General features: G+C 43.5%; 1 protein-coding gene across 1 annotated transcript in view; it reads left to right on the top strand.

The window, feature by feature from the left end:
- Positions 1–20,606, top strand: part of dachb (dachshund b) — a 64,857-nt gene that overhangs the window by 22,080 nt on the left and 22,171 nt on the right. Inside the window, exon 2 of the mRNA XM_041031078.1 lies at positions 16,455–16,570. Within this exon, the coding sequence (XP_040887012.1) occupies positions 16,455–16,570 (116 nt within the window). The remainder of the gene's footprint in view (positions 1–16,454; positions 16,571–20,606) is intronic.

The raw sequence follows: 20,606 nt of genomic DNA, 5'->3' as shown, positions 1-20,606 counted from the left end.
AGTACTGTGCAAGAGCTTTAGGCAAAACGGAGCCATAAATAGTTTTTATTTAAAAAAAGAAAAACTAAAATCACATCAGTGTTTGCTGTGAACACTCTCTGCCTCTAAAACCAGCAGCAGTTCTCCTCAGTACACCTGTGCGTAGTTTTTCAGGTACCTGCCAGGTGGGTTGTCCTGAGCATCCTGGAGAACTCAGTGTCTCTGTCTCCTCATGTGATCCCAGACTGACTCCATGATCCTGAGATCAGGACTCTGTGGGGCCCAGACCATCTGCTGCAGGACTCTCTGAGGGTCTCTGAGTTGTTTAAGACTCCGGTTGCGTGTTGGGAGTCATTGTCATGATGCAGGATAAATTTGGGGGCCAATCAGACGCCTCCTGATGGGATCACATGTTTGGAAAGAGTCTAAATACCACTCTCAGCTTCTCCAGCAGCTTAAAGACAATAATAAGTCGCAGGTTTGACACCTGTGACACTGGACGTGTGTTGATCAGCAGCCGTTCGAACAGTTCACTTACTCGGGCGAGTTACTCATGTGAGCATCTGTCTGTGTTTAGTGCTCATTAGACCAAAGTCATCTGCTTTCCTGGAAATTTGAGTCATGGTGATCAGTGGCTGGCGAACAGTTAAGCTTCCCCGTGGTGAAATCATCATAATATTCCATCTTTCACTGCGGCATAATCATCATCATGATCGTAATCATCCTTTTAGATCCTCTCTGGTGACTCCGGTGGACTTCTCATACATTCATTTGTCCATTCTGCCATTATCATCATTAAACTGGCGGCAGGCCTCTGTGTTAGTAACTCGTCCTTTTTTTATCTTGGCATTGTTGTTGTTAAAATGTGCCACGCTATGATCACTGTAATGCTCCTCTTTCCAGTTTAACATAATAATTTGGGTAAAGTCCTTTTAGTTTTTTTTTTTTTTTTTTTTAGCCTTTGCAGTGGTAGAAGTATTCAGATCATTTCCTTAAATATAAATAGCTTCATAGCAAATAAAGTAATAATAAGACCAGTAGCAGCTCAACATGTGCTGTGAAAGGTAACAAAGGAAGGTTCAAATTTTAAAGAACAAGCGAAACAAAAAAAAGTTTCTCCCTGATGTTGTCACAATGGGGAGTTTGTGATGACAACAGCAACAGAAATATCAGCAGAACAACAATAACCAGGAGAAATACAGCTCTGACGGCTTCATTTGCATCGCCATTCACTGCACTCTGTAAAACAAAAAGAACAAAACAGGAAAATTATCAGTCAGCTATAATTAATAGAAGACTAATGCTGACTCCATTAAAGTGCAGATCTGGTTCAGGCTGACTCAGCACAATCCAGAGAGCACAGCGGACTCCCTGAAAACAGATTAACTAGACTACGACAGCATAATGAGGGCAATAACCAGCCCGTTTGTTAAGAAACAAAGTTTGGTTTGTGTGGCTGGTGTCCGTGAAATCTAACCAGGCAGAAACAGAGTCACGTTTTTACAGGCCGTCTGCTTCCAGGAAAGGGAATGACTGTCGCCGACACTGAGAGGCGATGTGTCACACCAGGCCTGATATTTACTGGAAACACTGGTGAACTCATAAGCAAGCGCTGAGTCGTGGAGGCAGATACAGATGGACAGAAAGAGAGTTTATTCATCTGTGGATGCATTTAGGCAAAATGTAAGATGATGAAAGAAAATAGTACATATATGAGTTTAACAGCATCCTGCTTCCTGGTCATGGGAGCTGGGAGCTGTAGCGGTGCATGTTTCCGCAGTTTTTGTCTGCCGCTGCCTGATTTCGTGGATTCCGTTATTTATAATTTAAACCCGTCTCTGGTTCATCTGTGTCCAGATTTAGTTGTAGCTCTCGTTTGATTTGTTGACATCAGCCTCTCTCTCTGACGCGTCTGAGGACGAACCCGGTTTCGTTCATTTATCGAAACGTTTACCGCTCTGCCTGAGTTGTCACCTGATCAGCAGCAGTGGAAGATGGGAGTGACAGGAAAAGTTATTAGGGATGCACCAATCAGGCCTTTAAGTGGATCAGGTGTCTGCCATGATGTGACCACAGCTGACGGATCCATTTTTAGAGCCACAGCAATCTCTGACCTCCTGTTACTTTATATAAAAACGATTCCAGTGAGTTTCCCACAGTGATGCACACAGATCTCAGACTGAACTGGTTCTGAGAGGGGAAACAGCCTGCGTTGTATTATCCTCAGCATGTACTGTAGATCGCGGTTGTCATATGCTTTGTTCACTGCTTGTGCAGCTTCAGTTTATAGGAAGCACCTGTGGACATGACAGAAACATGGATCAGGTGTTTACCTGCCACAGTGTTTTAACAGTAGTTGGGTTTTCAGTGCTTGGATAAAGCTGATCCAGGTTCCTGGACACTAATGTTCATTTAAATGCACTGAAAGTCTTATCAATAACATGACATTGGACATTTAAGAACATTAAAGCTGATAAATGTATTTGTGGCAGTACAGCCGACACGCCGTGCCCACATTTTCATTTCCTCGCACCACCATGCTCCAGCTCACCTTGTGTCCTTTAATTCAAAATGACAACGCTCCTGGTTTGGAGACCTGCTGAAATCCCCTGATGGCAGAAACGGTGTCATTTTGTATTAAATAGATTGTGTTTTGGAGCATAATGTTCTTGGGTGGCCTGTGAAATGAAGCATTGCATCACTCTGAGTTAATATATCCACTGAAACAGGAGCCTAAAAACGAGCAGCTTTTAATTTGAGATTTTTCTCCAGGTTTGATTCTCTTTATCCGATAACAGTCACCCTGTCGCTGGATCGCTTTTTATTTACAGTGTTTATTTACAGGAGTCTTTACCAGCGCTTAAATGTGACGTCCTCCATTTTTCGTTTTCTTTCCTTCCTCAAAGACGGTGATTTTTATTATTTTTTTAAATTTATTTATTTAAAAATAATTTCTTAGGACATTTCCTGGGAAAAAAACCCCTAAAAACTATTTGATACTAGAAGTCCAGTGATATCTGCAAACAGGAAGTGCTAAAAGCTGATTCAGCAGGTTTTTAATGGTGTGAATTTGCCAAAATGTAAATAAATATAATAAAAATAAATAAATAAATAATGTAGCTAATTAAGTGACTCCATGACAACTTCCTGTTTATTATGTGAACTGTAGTTCCAAAATTGGAAGTGCTGGGGTGGGGGCAGTTGTTTTGATTTTGAATGGGGGGGGGCTCACAGTGTCAGACTCTGCTGTAGTTTCTGTAGGATGAGCCGACACTGACCTGAAAAGAAGCCCAAAGAAAAAGAAAACAGAAGAAGAAAAAAGAAAAGCGGGTGGTTTACTGACAGATGAAGACAGATGGACATAAACAGAGTTTAAGTTGTACTTTGAAATGACAACATGACCCAACAGCACCAGTAATAACGAGGCAGCTCCCCATCCCCTTCTTCCCATTGACTAACTGATAACGGAGTTAACAGCCTCATAAAGAGATGCAGTTTGTGTGTAATCAAATACCTCTGACAGCCTTATAAAGCAGGACGCCATTAAAGCTGCAGACTTCCTCTGACGGAGCTCGTCGACTCCATGTTTAGTTTCTCGGATTATGTTAAAATCACACAGGTTGTGTCAAACAGCAGCAGCAGCAGCTAAAGGGCTCTCTGTGCCTCCCGGAGCGAGTAGAAAGTCATAAATTCTTCTTTAAATTAACCGATTGAACAATATGACCATAATATCTCCGCTGGAGAGCGTTGATCAATAAGAGCGGCTCGATAATTGCTTCGCCAGCTGTGGCTTTACTTTCTCTTTTGAAGCAGAACTCCCCCTCCTGCCCCCCCCCCCCCCCCCCCCCCCCCCCCCGGGCCCTCACCAACAACAACAAACACAGCTGAATATTTAACCTACAGTACGAGGGATGAAAAGCCCCTGTTCTCATGCCAAAAAAAGCAAATGACAAAGCAGTTTTATTGTTCCAGTAGTTAGCACGGTGATATATTGCCTCCTCACTGGACGTTTCTCCTGGATCTCTGCTCTAATTAGCCAGATTACTTCTGCCTCTCTCTGCTGGGGAAAAGTGATTGTATTGTTTGTGTCATCTACAGGGCACCGTAGCTTGAGGGGGGTATTAGAGTACTTGTCTGGTCGCTGTTAGAGGTCAAGAAAGGTCACAGTCAACTGATGGCACTCGATATTTTATAATAACCGTTATCAAAGGAGGTTTAGGATTCGGCTGTTACCCCCCACCCCTTTTCAATGACTCACCGATGACTGAGTGAACAGGCTTATAAAGTTATCCAATCTCAGTCTTGGATATTTGGCTCTAATCATCACGGTCGGATTCCTGTAACAATCATGGCACCTTTCAACAACACTCAGAAAAGACTTAAAGGAATAAAGCAGAGGAATAAAGATTCCTGTGTGGGTACAGTGCAGTTCAAGACATGAAGAAACAAAAACGAAGGAAACAGAGATTGATTGCGTTTAAGTAAGTGACTCTGTGAGTTTGAGCTTTTAAAATGAAAGTGCTGAGAATTTCCCACCATGGTGACGTTTCTAAATAAATCCAAATGTTTCAGGTTTGCAGATAAGCCGTCTTCTCTCTGAGATTATGAATGGAAACTCTGACTTCTTTCCTGGACACAGAGTCGCTGCTGCTGAAAGACGTCCAACTCTGAAACTCTGCGCTTAAAGTCACTTTGTCACCATAAAGCAGTTTAATGTTTCTGACTCCGTATCAGCTGTTATAAAGGGGGAAAAAGGGGAATTAAAATGGTTTAAATGGGTGCGTTAAAACCGAGCCGCAGCCTGAGAACGAGGACAGTCGGCCGTTAATAAAGTTGATATGTTAGTTCATCACTGTAAAACTTTACAACTCTTTGAATGTTTATCATTTTTTATAATAACCAGCTCAGTGTGTGTGTGTGTGTGTTTTATTACATTACTGTTATCACTTTTATAATGGCTGTGTGTGTGTGTGTGTTGCCTTACATGGCCAAGCTGACCTACCACGAGGGTGTAATAGAATAAAAGCTAATCTGTGTGTGTCTGTGTGTGTGTGTGTGCAAATCTGCAATAATAATATATTCTGGGAGATTCAATGTGTGTGTTTATGAAAGGAAAGAGCTGTGTGTGTGTTTGTGTGTTCATGTGTGTGTGTATGTTGAAGCAGGACTTGTATCTGAGTGTGTGTGTGTCCACTGTGACCCAGTGTAAACTAATATTGATTCAGCTGTTGGTGTTATACACTAGTCATAAAACTGGACTTATTGTAGGATCCAGGCTTACCTTCTCAGTGTGTGTGTGTGTCTGTGTGTGTGTGTTTGTTGTACTAAGATTTTCCTCTCTGTTTGTGGTATTGACCGTGCATGTGTGGGTATTGGGTCGGATTTAGACCATGTGCGGTTGAATTCAAAAACCCAGTTTACGTGTCAAACAGGGTTTTTGTTCACACTAAACGTTTCACGCTGAAAATCGATAGAAAAACAGTCAAACTTCTTTTTCAACCAAACTGTGCATTACTGCCACCACCTGGTGAGGAGTGCGGTTGCATAAATACATGTAAAGATGTTTAGTTGAGTCAAACTCTGTGGTCGCTGATTTGTTTGTGGGTTTTTTTTAAAATTTTTGTGTCTTTGCTTGTGTAACGGTGTCGGTCTCACCGTCGTGTTGGGGCGTGCCGCAGGCTGTAAACTTTGATTTCAAACTGGTCTGAAAATTTAATTGTTTGAACACATCGTTAAAATAAACAGCGACAGCGCCCCTGCGTTCAGCCTGCAAGGCCGAGCCCAGGGCGAGACACGCTCAGAAAGCACCTGATGCAGCCTCATGGCGTTTCCCCAAAAGTTTTTTTTTTCAGGTTAAAAAACGTTGTTGGTATTAGTGTCAGGATGGTGTGAGTGTGTGTGTGTGAGAGAGAGAGAGAGAGAGAGAGAGAGAGTGAGGGGAGAGCGAGGGACAGTGAGAAGGTTTGTCTTTTCGTGTCCTTGTGTATCTGTTTGTGCACAAAAGGAAGATTCAGAGTGTGCGTCTGCATGTGTGTGTCTGTGTGTGTGATGTATGGGGACGGTGAGTAATACCGCATGTGTCATTCTAAGTCCCCAGAGTTTTCTTCTTCTCTTCTTCCTCTTTCTCTCCTCACGTCCTCCCTCGCTCGCTCTCTCCTCATCTGTCTTTTCTCTCTCTTTCTTTATTTCTTCATCTCTCTCTTTTTTCTTTTTTTTTTTTTTTCTTCCTGTGACATTCCTGTCCGGCGCTGAGGGTGTCATCCTAGTTTTCTGCTGACTCTGTGCTTTGCTGACACACACACACACACACACTCCAGCTGTTGAGAGCGAGGGCGTTTATTGGATTGTCTGTGTCCTCTATTTGGATAAGGAGAAAGGAAAGAAGGAGGAAAGAGAGGAAGAAGGAATGAACGGAGGAGGACGAAGTGAGGAGGAGAGGAAGAGTGTGAGGGTTTAATGCAGAAGTGATGATAAGAGCTGATAATCATAACACATACACATATACATAACATAACTGAGCTGATGAATGAATGAATGAATGAAAATAATCAATAGTTGCAGCCCTAATTAAAAACATTAATTTTATTAAATTACTTTTAAAATAAAAAAATATTAGTTTAATGTATATTTTATGTTTCAGTTTTTATTTATACAGATTTATTTAATTTTTATTTGCATAGATTTCTTTTTAAAAAACAGTTAAATTGCAGTATGTTTCCTGTTTAAGTCAGATCCTTGAGAACAGGGAACAGACTGAAGCCCAGTGAAAAAATACAGTACATGTGTAAAATCTGTGTCCGTCCACAGCAGTGATGGAAGACTTTCTGTCATTTATCTCTGCTGCTGTAAAATGAAGGTGTAAATTCTCAGTACTTTACAGTCTCAGCAGGATGGAAGGACACGATGTGCATTAAGACAAAGCCACACAGGCTGAACATAAGTTGGACCTTTAATTTGAAAGGCGGCCTGGACCTTTAGCGGCGGTCTGTGCTCCTTTAAGCGAAGCTAGCAGGCTAAAGATGGACTGCAGAGACCTGAGACAGCAAAGAGAGAGAAAGAGATAGAAAGACAGGGGGAGAAATAAAAAGAGACAGAGATAAAAGATGGTATAGGTGGAAAGAGAGAGAGATCGAGAGAGCAGATGCTCTGAAAGAACAATGGAGGAAGAGAGAGACATAAATGATGGCCGGCAAAAGAAAGAGAGAAGGAGAGAGAGAGTAAAATGAAGGGAGAGGGAGAGATGAAAGATGACAGGCGTGGGAGGCAGCGGGCGAGCGAGGGAGAGAGATATAGAAAGAGAGAGAGAGAGAGAGAGAGACAGGGGAGAAAAAGAGATAAAAGATGTTAGGTGGAGGAAAGAGCAGCCGAGGAGAGAGTGAGGGAGGGAGGGAGGGGTGTGAAAAAGAGAGAGAGAGAGAGATGACAGGAGGATGAAGAAGAAGAGGAGGAGGAGGAGAGGAGGTGAGCGTCCTTGCACTGTCAGGGGCGATCGATGGCACATCATTTACATTACACTGACTTAACTGCAGAGAGAGATGGAGAGGGGGAGGAAGAGATTGATAGAAAAAGGGAAGGAGGTAAGGACAGGTAAAAGAAGAGAGAGAGGGAGGGATGGACAGAGGTGAGGAACGAGGAGTCGGAGGGGCAGAAAATTAACTACAGTTGAGAAAAAATGGAGGGATGGTGGAAAAAAAGGCAGTGAAATTGATCTGATGAAGGTTGGGGGCATGTCTTTTTCTTTCTTTCTTTCTTTATCTCTTTCTTTCTCTCTTTATTTCTTTCTTTCTCTTACTGCACTTCTCTTTTTCATTTTTGTTTTCTCGCCTCCCACACTCCTTCACTTCTCCTCCTCCCCCTCCCTCCCTTGCTCATGTGTCACACGTCTCTCCTCATTACTTTCATCCCTCCTTTGCTGCCATCTCTCTCTCCATCTCTCTCTCTCTCTCTCCGTCTCCTCTGAGCAAAGACCAACGCGGTGAGCGTCGCTAACCCAGCTGCTGCTGGTTAGCGATGCACTGCTGCTAGCCTCTTTACACTGAGACTGCACAGCCATGCTAGTCCCTGACCCCTTTGAGCTGCATGCTGTTGTCAGTGCTAACATGCTGGTGTTTAAGCGGTATGATGTTTAGCATGGTCGCCATATTAATGTAGCTAAGAAGTGCAGCTGAGGCTGATGGGAACACAAGGTAAAACGGATGCACTTGTAAGTGTGTATTACACCGGGGAGACAGAATAACCATTTATATACGGTGATAATTCATAATTTTCTGACAAGAATTTCATCGTGTTGCGAACACAAAAGTGACACAAACGGTTGTGTAACAAAATAAAAACGATAAACTGGCGTGGAGAGAGAAGTATCCTCTCACCTCCGCACCGTGCGAAGTGCGTGTGAACGTCTGATTGTGTTTTAGTTGGAGAAACTGTCAGAGTGGCTCAGTTTCAGGGTTTGTGCAGCGTTTCAACAAGCACGTGATGGAGTGTTGACAGCTGAAGCAGCTAATCGCAGGTGACGGATTATTTTTCAGGTGTTTTGGTTCATTTTTCCAAATATAAAACAAGATTCCTAAGAATCCATGGAAACTGTGTTTGACCTGTAGATGAGATTGGTGTCACCTTTATTAGCAGTCATGCTAAAGGTCTGTCAATCTGTGTGTGTGTGTGTGAGTGTGTGTGTGTGTGTGTGTGTGTGTGTGTGTGTGTGTGTGTGTGTGTGTGTGTGTGTGTGTGTGTCCATACTCTGTCCTCTCTAATCCTCCCTCCCTCTGCTCGTTTCTCACTCCTCCATCCCTCCCTCGCTCATACCATATGTGACATTCCTACTCAATGTGGCGCATTGAAAACTTCCTGTTGTTATAGTTTGTTATGGAGCACTTCAAAGAGATGGAGAGACGGAGGAGGAGGGGGGGAGGATGGAGGAGAGGGGGGAGATGGAGGGAGGGAGAGAGGGAGGGAGAGCGAGCGGGAGAGAAAACATGGAGCCTGTTATAGTTTTACCTCTTAAATGTTAACATGTGAGAGAACCGTGTATGCCTGTATGAATTATCCCTGCCTGTGTGTGTGTGTGTCTGTGTGAGTGTGTGTGTGTGTGTGTGTGTGTGTGTGTATTTGCCCACATGCCTAGGAAGTAAGGTAATGACGCTTAAAGCCATCACACACTCACACAGACATGCAGACACACGTTAGTCCATCGACCTGTATAACTTGTCTCGTCAGCGATTGTGTGTCAGTCCCTGTGTGTGTGTGTGTGTGTGTGTGTGTGTGTGTATGGGTGTGTGCGTGTGTGTGTGCGTGTGTGTGTGTGGTGTTTAATATTTAATAGGTCCTGGTTAAAAATGCAGGAGTGTTTTTGTCTCTTGTCCCGTTGCACACCTGTTCCTCTGGAGAGAGAGAGAGAGAGAAGCTGTAGGATAGATAGATAGATAGATAGATAGATAGATAGATAGATAGATTGATAGATAGATTGATGGAAGGATGGGTGGATGAACAGATGAATAGATGAGAGATATACAAATTGATACAATTGATAGATAGATAGATAAATGAGTGGGTGATAGATGATTGAAGGTGGATAAAAAGATAGATACATGTATAGATAGATGAAAGGATGGATGAATGAGTACACACATGATAGGCAAATGAAGGATGGACAGATAACTGGATAGAGGGATAGATAGACAAATGGATGGATGACAGATGATCACGGAATGGCGGATAGATGAATTGGATGGATGATCCAGATGGATGGATGATAGATAGATAGATGGAAGGATTGATAGATAAATAAACAGAGATAGGTGGATGGAAAGATGGATGAACAGATGGATATATAGATGGGATGAAAAGAGAAGTGTCGTCAGTTAATCAATGCAGTTTTCCTGTTTCCCTCCTCTCTGTGTTTTAAGTTGATTTTTTTTTTCTCCCTTATTATTTTCGCTCTACTTCCCTTATCCATCAATACTTATTATTGGCTACCTCACTCTACCTCTTTCTCTGACTCCACGCATCCTTTTTTTCTACCTATCATTCCTTTCTTCTTTTTCTTTCTTGTTTGTTTGTTTCTTCTCTTTCTCTTTCCACTTCCTCTCCTGCTCTCCATCTTCTGTCTTTCTCTCTAACGAAAAGAGAAACAGAAAAAGAGAAAGAGAAGGAAACACACACACACACACACACACACACAATGAAGTCATTCATCTGTCCAATCAAAGAGGCGGAAGCCCAGAGGAGTAAACATCCATCTCTCTCTTTCTCTCTCTCTTTCCTTCTCTCCATTTATCTGTCTCTCTCTCGTTCACTCCGTGAATCCATGAGCGTCCGTGATTATGATGCCCCTGTGTGTGTGTGTGTGTGTGTGTGTGTGTGTGTGTGTGTGTGTGTGTGTGTGTGTGTGTGTGTGTGTGTGTGTGTGTGTGTGTAGACAGACATATATCCTATTTCTCTGGTGTCTCTTTAAAAAGAATAGATTGTTCTTCTGCTACAAACAAAGAGAAAAGACACACACACACACACACACACACACACACACACACACACACACACACGGTGAGAGAGGATGTAAGTCTGCGGCACGATTTATGATGGCCGAGAGATGTGGGGAGACAGAAAACAGACAGAGAGAGGGACCTCTCCCTCTCCTCTGGAAAGGAAGAAAGACTTTCACCTCTTTTGCACGTCCACCAACCACCACTTCGAAAGGAGGGAAAGAGACAGTGAAAGACAGAAGAACAGAAAGAAAGGAAAGAGCGAGTAATCAGTAGAGAGATTTTTTGACATCATTTGACCTCAGGTTGGGGGAGGACAGAAGATGAAAGCAGGAGTAAGAGGAAGACAAAAGAGATGGAGGGATGGGTGGATTAATGGAGCAAGAGATCACAAAGACAAGTGGCACTGGAGCAGAAAATCAAGGGGTGTGTTTTTGAAAATATGAAAAATAAATATATGAATAAATATTTAAAAATTAAAGCAAAACAGCGCGAGGTCGTCGGTCAGATTCATTCAATACACCAAGGTTCACGTAAACACTGAATTTCTCCTTTTTATCTCAAAATTATTGCAATGAAATTTAAAATAACTGCCACCATGAAACATTTGTAAAATCCCGTCGGTGAGGATTTCAAACCGCCATCGAGCGTTTTTCTCTCCGATAAACCTTTAACCTTTTACCTGGAGCGTATTTTTCTCTCTGCTGTAAAACAGAACAAAAAAATAAATAAAATCTGAAAGTAAAGCAAAAAATCACAAATCACAAAAAGTGATCATAAATCAATGGAAAATTTTATATTTAAGTAAAAAAATCCAAAATACATGTATATACATACAAAAACACAAATGTAAGGGTGTCACATAAAAATAAAAAGGTTTTAAAATATATTTAAATAATATATGAATAAATGTAGGAAAATTAGTTTAAAAAAATGAGAAAAACTGTCAAAGTTAAAGACACAAAATAAGAATCAACACGTTAAATATAAATATAATCAAAGTTAAATCTTAATCTTCAGGACCACAAACACATTTCAGACAGTTCGGGGACAAAAAGGGAGAGAAACAGGGAGAAGGAAACCAAACCAAACAAAGACAAATATGAATCTGGAGATGACGAAGGACTGAGACGAAAGAGAGAGAGAGGAGGAAAAATAACAGAAAGAAAACGAGGAGGAGAAATGGATCAGCGAACTGATGGAGAGATAAAAGGAGAGAGGGAGAGGAAGATGAAAGATTTTAGCTAAAGAGGGTTGACCCCTCGCTCTACCCCATGTATTGACCGCAGCAGGCCTTGATAAACTACAGTGTGTGTGTGTGTGTGTGTGTGTGTGTGTGTGTGTGAGACCCCTGCACGTTCTGAGCTAAATCAATCTGTCAAACGCGTTAGCGAGTCCGTGCTTATTCACCGCCATGCCTGTTTGTGCGTTCATTTGTGTGGGTGTGTGTGTGTGTGTGTGGATGTGGGTGTGTGTGTGTGTGACCGACCCTGACCGGCCATCAGAGCCAATGACGGAGTATTGATCAAGGCTCTGTCGCCATAGAAACGGCCATTTGGGAGGACAGGCGAGGGTGCGCGTGTGTCAAAGTGGGAAGACTTACTTCAAGGTGGCTCATCAGATCATCGTGTGAGTGTGTGTGTGTGTGTGTGTGTGTGTGTGTGTGTGTGAAATGTCAGCTTCATGTTTTCCATTCGTGGCATGTTTTCTTGTTCGTGGCCAATTAAAAGGTCATCAAAAAAACCAAAATAAAACATCAGCGGCAAACATTTTCGAAGCCGCCGTGTTTCTGATTTTAATTAACATCAACAAATCATTACCTCTTTAATTATGAGACATTACTATAATTACTGGGAACAAACAGGAGCAGACTGTCTGCCTCAAGCTGACTCTGTGTTTTCCTGTTGAGCCACGGTGACAGATTTTGAAGGGAGATCTTCGGACTCATCTTGTGCTCTCACCGATGCACAGATGAGGGAAATCATCTCCACTCTGCTGAGCCCTGATTTGCAAAGTTTACATTTCAGGCCTTTTAGTAAAAGCACATGTGCGGTTTATCACAGGGTGCTTTGTATTTTTGAAGCTTGAGGTATTGGTTCTGTTGTTTATGGTAACGTGTGAGGGTTTCATATTTACCTGTACGGACTCAGGTCACACCTGGGATGTTACAGGTTTGGTTATTAGCTGTGGCTGCGTGTTTCCCCAGGTATTCAGCCTAGTTAGGCTCAGTGTCAGTCAGGGCGTCCTCGGAGAGTTTGCCCTTATTGTTATATTTAAACAATAATTTTGCCCCCCCCCCCCCCCCCCCCCGCCCCTCCATCCCACCCCCCCAGCTCTCCATGCTTTCGCTGCTTTTGAAACCGAATCACATCGAGGAGGAGCTGAAATCTGTTTGGCCGGTTTCAAGAAGCACATGCTGTTTTCTCAGCTTTCTGCATCCTGTAGGAAATTAAAGGACGTCCAGCGAGCGGCTGCTCTGCCTGCTCACAGCGTGACTGTGGACAAGTAAGGACGTCAGGGGTCAGAGGTCGCCGCTTTACCTCTCCTACCCTGATTTCACATAAAAGCGAAGTGTTCAGGTGAAGAAATGAGAGCCGGAGGAGGACAAACGGATTTGTTTCTATTTAAGGGTTTGAATGCAGCTGAGGTGAAGGGTTAACAAATGGATGTAGGTCAGTGGACTGGCTGTGAGTGTGTGTGTGTCAAGCCATGCTTCTATGCAAGTGTGTATGTGAGTTTAAGTACTTTTGTGTGTGTGTGTGTGAGTGTGAAAGCTTTGACGTGTGTGTGTGTATATGATGTGTATGTGTGTGTGACCTGCTCTTTGTTCCTGTGCTCAGTGCAGTAAGGAGAGTGGACCGTTGACGAGGATTAATGCCCAACATATGGCAACCCTACGGGACACACACGCGCTCATACACACACACACACACTCACACACACACACACTCACACACACACACACACACACACACACACACACACACACACACACACTGCAGTCATTACTCTGAACAAAGAACTGTAAGGCTAATGAGAAGGCGATATCATGTGTCCTTTGCACACACACGTACCCACATGGCATGGATTCATGTGGATACACACACACGCACACACACACCTTAATGTTGCTTATACATGGATGGATGCAGATGAAACACACACACACACACACACAAACCTGGTATTGTAACATGTATCCATTGTGAGTGTATGTGAGAGATGAAAGGTTTGTTGATGGAAAGACTTTAAGGTTTGAATGCAAACACCTGTGTGTGTGTGTGTGTGTGTGTGTGTGTGTGTGTGTGTGTGTGTGTGTGTGTGTGTGTGTGTTAAAGAGAGAGAGAGGATTATGTGTTTATTGTATAGGTGTGTGTGCATGATGGAAAGAGAAAGAGAGGGAGAGGTGAAGCAGAGTTCAGAAGAAAAGTGAAGGTTCATGTTTTCATTTCTTCATGCTCCTCTGCCTCTCTCTCTCTCTCTCTCTCTCTCTCTCTTTCTCTCTCTCCCTCTCTCTCTCTCACTCTGTCACTCAGCGTGTGTGTGTGTGTGTGTGTGTGTGCGTGTCTTTTTCTCACGTACAGGATCACACCCCAAAACATTTTCAGACATTTTCTCTCCACATCTTTTTACACACTTTGTCTCTTTCCTCTCTTTCACCCCCACCCCTCCCAGTGGGATCTCCTCTGCAACCAAACGTTAGCGAGATAAACTGATGAGCACTTTCACTTTCACTCGTTATTTACATCGGCTGTTTGCAGAAACACTAAAATTTAAGCTAAATCGAGCTAAAATGCTAAAAGGTGAAAACTACTGTTAGCAGGTTTTTAATCAGCTCTGTGCTTTATGGCCTGTTCTAACCTATATATTCATTTTAAGTTTCTATTCTCATCCTGTGACACTGTGATGATGTCTTGTGCAGGTTTTAGTTTTCTGGTCCCTCTCTCTCTCTCTCTCTCTCTCTCTCTCTCTCTCTCTCTCTCTCTCTCTCTCTCTCTCTCTCTCTCTCTCCCCCTCTCTCCCTCTCTCCCTCTCTCTCTAGGTGTAAATGACTTTGGACGGCCATCTGTTACTTAGCCACCCTGCAGAGAGTTGGCCTGCATGCACACCTCCTGAGTGTGTGTGTACCTTCCTTTATGTTTTGTTGCACGTGTGCAGTTACTGTATTCTTGTGTTTGACTGTGTTTATTTATGCCTACGTGCACATGCATAATACAGTAGGTCATGTGTGTGTGTGTGTGTGTGACAGAACATACAGAGACATGCTTGCCAGTGTGTGTGTGTGTGTTGTAGATGTGTATTCAGGCTCTCTTGCACATGTAGAACATGTACTCTTGTGCTTGTTAATGTAAAAGGGATGTTGTTTTACATCAGCGTTAGCATATTTAGCCCCGGTCAAAGTGAGCTTGTCCTCATTCTGCATGTTAAACCGATCCTCTGACAGTAAATACCTAAAAATCCTCAGCTCCTTCACAGTAAAAGTCTTCTGCCAGCAAAGATTCTGACGACAGAAAGGAATGAAACAAGGAAGGCGTTGTTAGCAGGACTGTAGCCAAGACCGTGTCCCCAACATCCGCCAAACAGCACAAAATAAATTATAATTATTAGAATTTTTCATATTTTCCACATTTTATTTAGTGACTATTGAGAGAGGGCTTTTATTGTGAAACCCCTGAATGTAAAATACTAAATAAAAGCTGGAACAACTACAGATTATTATTGAAAATCTCTGGATATTCAGAGTAATATCTCGTATCGTATTATCTGGAGTGGAATTTAGATCAGAGCTGCTTGTTTCATTGAGTCTCGATCACAATCTCCCGACAAATTTATCGCTCAGCTCTTTGTTTCCACGTCTTGCGTCAGTGCTCTTACTCTGTGGTTTCTGAGTTTCATGTCCAAGCTGAACGAGTTGATAAAAATCGAGCTCTCTCTGTCTTTAAGTGGCAGATATTTTAGGATGTGGCAACTCCTGCTGTTTCTGCGGGTTGCAGTACTTTGAGGTGTGAAAATGTCACAGAGAAAAGATGATTCCTGCTCGTCGCATCATTTCCCCGGAGACGCCGACTGTGAGAACGACCAATCAGATTTCCCTCCGGTGTTTGTTGGACTGTCCTTCGGTCAACCACTCCTCCGGTATGGCGGCCAGCGAAAGCGCCTACTCTGAAACTACTGTGCTCTGTGTGCTGTCAGTATGTGATTTGATTACGTCCGAGCGACCTGCTGTCTCGGCTGGAACATCCAGCTGTCAGCTTCGACTGCTCGACTGATGCTCCTCCAACGGTGCACCAGACTTTTTTAATTCCTCGATTAGGAGCGGATCACACACTGAAAAACAAGCTTCCCATGTGAAATTTGGAAAAAAAACTTATTATATTAAGCTTCACGTGAAGTAGCAGGTGATTAGGGAAAAACTGCAAGAACGGCAAAAGTTCATTTATTTTTTTAAACGCACAGTTTCACCAAAGCAAATTATATTTAAAGTGCAAATAATGTAGATAAACATCAGCTGTTATATTCCGTGTTTACGTGTTGAAAATCCTTCGATTTGTCCAGTTTTTTCTCTCAGGAATGGAATATTTTGTTTGCGGTTTCGAGAAATCCCGTTCGCCATTTGTCATTATTTTGTCAGTTGTTGAATCATGAACGAGTGAAAACATCTGATCGCATCAAATCCGAGCTGAATCTTTAATTGCAGCTGAACTGAATCGAATCAGCTTTTAATCGCTGTGTTAAAACGTGTGTGTGTGTGTGTGTGTGTGTGTGTGTGTGTGTGTGTTGTTCTTGTGTGATTGTGAGACACAGATTTAGATGCATATCAAATGGTCTGAGAGGAACAGACTCACACTCCCAACAGTAACAGTTATGGTTCCTACGTCTCTCTGTACTCAACGCAATGAATCTGAATTAATTAATTCTAATTAATTAATCTCTCTCTCTCTCTCTCTCTTTCTCTCTCTCTTTCTCTTTCTCTCTGTCTTTCCCCCCCTCCAGCTCTCGCCCGGGCCGTCCTCCGAAGCGCTGTTCTGGTGCAGGGATCCAGGAAAGCCCCAGGCTGCTGCACCCGGGCCTCCCCGGCCTGCTGTCCCCCAACCTGCTGTCCCACACCGGTAAGACAGAGATCGTCTCTTTGTGTCAGTTCTTTCTTCCTCCATCTTTCTTCCCCTTCCCTCTCTCCACGGATGCAGCGCTGTTATCTCCACTGGGGACTGACGTTTGTAAATGTTGCTGTGCGCTCACAGCGATGAGCTTTACAGCAGCAGGGAAAGCTCTGTGGGCCCTTTCCGCCCTGGGTTTTGCCTCTCAGACTACATACATTCTACCTAATCCCTAATGTAAAGATGCTGAATGTTGAAGCAGAATTCATTTCATTTCCTGTCTGTTGTTATCATTTAAGCTCCGACTGTTTGTGCGCCCGTTGGTTCCACGTTACTGTTGAAGGACGTCGCAGAGCGGCGACAAAATCTGTGATTTTTTTATATATATATTTATAACTTGAACAGTTTGGAAAAGGATTCGGTCGTTTTCTAGGCTCCGAGAAAGTTTTCAGAAAAAGTCAAACTTTTCAGCTCATTATTCCAGGAGTGACGCCTGAGTGTGTTTGCAGGTGGAGGCCTGTGAGCTGCAGGTTCTTTGTTGCAGTACCACCGTCGGCCACTAGGACGAACTAGCAGCACTCATTCTTTCCTTTTTCATCCATCCTTCCGTTCTCCTATTTCATCTTTATCCCTTCTTCTCTTCTATTTTCTCTCCTCTCAATCTCTTCTAATTCCTCCTTTCTTGTGCCACATCTCCTTTTCCTCCTCCTCCCATCCAACCCGCCGCCCTTCCTTCCTTTCTTATTCATCTTATCTTGCTTTCCCCCCACCTCCCTCTTCTGTCACCCCTCCTCTTCTCCCCTCACTCAGTCCATCCTTCTTCTTGGCAACTGTCTCATTCTCTCTTTTCCATCTCTCCTTCTGTCCATCCCTTCATTCACATGCCTTCTCCTTCGTCTTCGAGCAAAAGAGATAAAAAAAAGAAACACAGAAAGTGAAAACGGAGGGAACAAAAAAAACAGCAAGAGGGAAAAATGGAGAGATGAAAGGAGGGATGTCGCCAGAGGAGATGATGAAACCTAAAAACGAGTGCCAAACAGAAAGGGGGGAGAGAGATACTGAGGAAAAGATGGTGGGAAGGAAGGAAAGAAGAGAAATGGACCAAGACAGAGACAGATTATCCAGAAGCGTGACAGTGATGGAGCGATGGAGGGATAAAAAAAAATGAATGAATGGTACATGGAAAGAAAGAAAGAAAGAAAAGAGAGACGTCATTTAGGGAAGAAGAAGAGGAGAAAAAGACCTGCAGAGAAAGAGAGAGGGTGAACGCGTGCAGACTGCATGGTGGTGTGATGAATGACACGTCTCTGGGGTCCCACTCCTCCATCTGTCCATCCCTCCCTCCTCTTTCCTTCCCTCCCTCCCTCCCTCCCTCTTTTCTTCCCTCCTTCTTCCTCAGCTCATCTCACTTTCTCCTTTCTGTGCTCCATCATCCCTACTTCTCTCCTTTTTTCTTCCCTCTCCTTTCTTTTCTTTCTTTCCTCTCTCTGTCCTTTCTCTCCATCATCTCCTTTACACTCTTCCTTTCCCTCCCTTTTTTCTTCTTCTTTCCTTCCTAATTTCCTCTCCTCCCTCCTTCTCTCCCCCTTCGCACTTCACTTTTCATCTTCCTTGTCTTCTTCCTGACCTGTATTCTCCATTCATTCTTTCCTTCCTTCTTCTGTCCTTTTCATCCTCCTCACCTACTTCCTTACCCCCTTCAAAAAAAAAAGGAAGGGAAGAAGGAAAGAAAACAGGTAGGAGCAAGTATTCCCCTACCTGTTTTCTCTCCTTCTTCCCTTCCTTTTTTTCCTCCCTCCCTCTCTCTCACTCTCCTCCCATTCCTAACTTTTCATCAGTCATCTTGTTCTCTTCTCTTCCTCATCTCTGTCCTTTTCTTTCCTCCCTTCCTTTTGTTCTTTTCATTTTCACGTTCCTTCTTTTCTTTCCTCCATTCCCTCTGGTTTTCTCCCCCTCCCTTTTCTTTGATTTCCATCCTCCCTTCCTTTCATCGCTCCCTCTCCTCTTTCCCTTTCTTCTTCCTTGCCTCCGTTTTCTTTGCTTCGTGCTGTCCTCTTTCCATCCTCCTTCCCTTCATTTCTACTTTGATTCTCTCCTTCCTGCCTTCTCTTTCACCTCTTTCCCTTCCTTTCATCTCTAACCTCTCACTTGCCACTTTGCTCCCTCTCTAAACTTTGTCTCATCTTTCCTTTTCTTCCCTCCTTCCTCACCCCTCCTTCTCTTATTTTTCATCTCTCCTCCCTCTTCCCCGCTTCCCCCTCCACCATTCTTTCACTTCTTCTTCTCACCTCTTTTCACCTAATCTTGCCAATTTTCTTTCTCCTCTCCATCCCTCCCTCCATCCATCCATCCATCCTTCCCTCCCTTCGTACCCTTGACAGTGACTGTTTGCCTCCCTCTCTCTCTCCAGGATAAATAAAACATGGTTGTGTTTAGTGACATATGGACACAGCTCACTGTGGCATACTAATGACACACACACACAAATTACACATCAGGTGTGTGTGTGTGTGTGTGTGTGTGTGTGTGTGTGTGTGTGTGTGTGTGTGTGTGTGTGTGTGTGTGTGTGTGTGTGTGTGTGTGTGTGTGTGTGTGTGTGTGTGTGTGAGTGCACAGAAGTATGTGTGTTTGTTGAACATTAGTGGAACCCAGAGAAAACATTTGCTCACTTATGATCGCCCATTAGCTCACACACACACACACACACACACACACGCACGCACACACACACGCACGAAGTACACACACACACGGAGTACATATATGCAACACACACACACAGACTTGGCAGTCTTCGGATGTCGCACACATGCAGAGTTGGTCGTCTTAGCGGCCCTGCGTCCATGGAGACGCCACGTTGCCGGGGGAGACGGGCTGTTGTTTACGACCTCGCGGGCGCCACAACGATGGGGGGCATCGGCCAATCACAGATGGACATTTATCACACTGTTAGAAAACAGAGAGCGAGAGAAGGAGGGAAAGAGTTTGGAGAAAACAGTGAGAAGGAGGCAAAGGATGAGGAGGGAAGGATGAACAGAGGAGAGGAGAGAGGGAAAACTAGAGAGGAAAGAAGTGGAGAGATGAGATGAAGAAAAAGTGAAGGAGGAAAGGTAAGGATGAGAGAAGGAGGGGTAAGAAAGAAAGGAGGATAAAGGAAAAGTAAAAGACACAAGGAAGAAGATGGGGGAATAAAAGTGATAAAAGATGGAAGAAGGTCAAACTCTTTTCCTCCTTCCCACCTCTCCTCACCTCTCCTCCTTCTCTCCTTTATTTCCTTTCTATTTTCAAAGAGCAAGAAAGGAAAAAAGGCTTAAAACAGCGATGGAGGAGGAAGAGAGTATCAAAGAGAAGACGTGGTGTGGTAGGTAGATGAGAGGAGGAGTGGGAAAAGATAAAAGATGGATGGAGGATAACTTGTGGAAGGACAGATAAAAAGAAGAGTGGAAAGAAGGCAAAAGATGAAAGAAGAAGAGACGGAGGAAACTGCAAAGAGAAGATGTGGCACGGGAGGATGGGGATAAAAAAGACACGAAGAAGAAATGAGATGGTACAGGACGAAGAAAAATGAAGACTGACAGAAAGGAAAGGGGGTGAAAAGAAAAACAGATGATGGTGCAGAAGAAGGAAAGAAGAAAAGAGAAGAAGAAAAAGAGTGAAAAACAGAGGGAGATCGGGGAAAGAGCGAGGGAGGAGGCATAAACGACAACAAGAGTGATATCAGTTTAATTGGCCTCATCTTCCTTAACAAAGAAGCTGTGATGATAAGCGTGGGAGTGTGTGTGTGTGTGTGTGTGTGTGTGTGTGTGTGTGTGTGTGTGTGTGTGTGTGTGTGTGTGTGTGTGTGTGTGTGTGTGGTAACCTATGCAGGGTGCTGCGGCACTCATTTGACTTGTTAATTCACTTCAAAAACAGCTCAATGGTTCGCCTTGTCTTCTAACACACACACACGTATACACACAACACACACACACACACTTCACATAAACACACACACATACTCGGCCACAAACGCTTTGGTTGGACACAGAGACACGTGAACCACAGACAC

The sequence above is a fragment of the Toxotes jaculatrix genome, chromosome 23 (genome assembly GCF_017976425.1).
Source record: "Toxotes jaculatrix isolate fToxJac2 chromosome 23, fToxJac2.pri, whole genome shotgun sequence".
In the NCBI taxonomy this organism is placed as follows: domain Eukaryota; kingdom Metazoa; phylum Chordata; class Actinopteri; family Toxotidae; genus Toxotes; species Toxotes jaculatrix.
The sequence above is the reverse complement of the archived record's forward strand: the minus strand, read 5'-3'. Positions and strand labels throughout refer to the sequence as shown.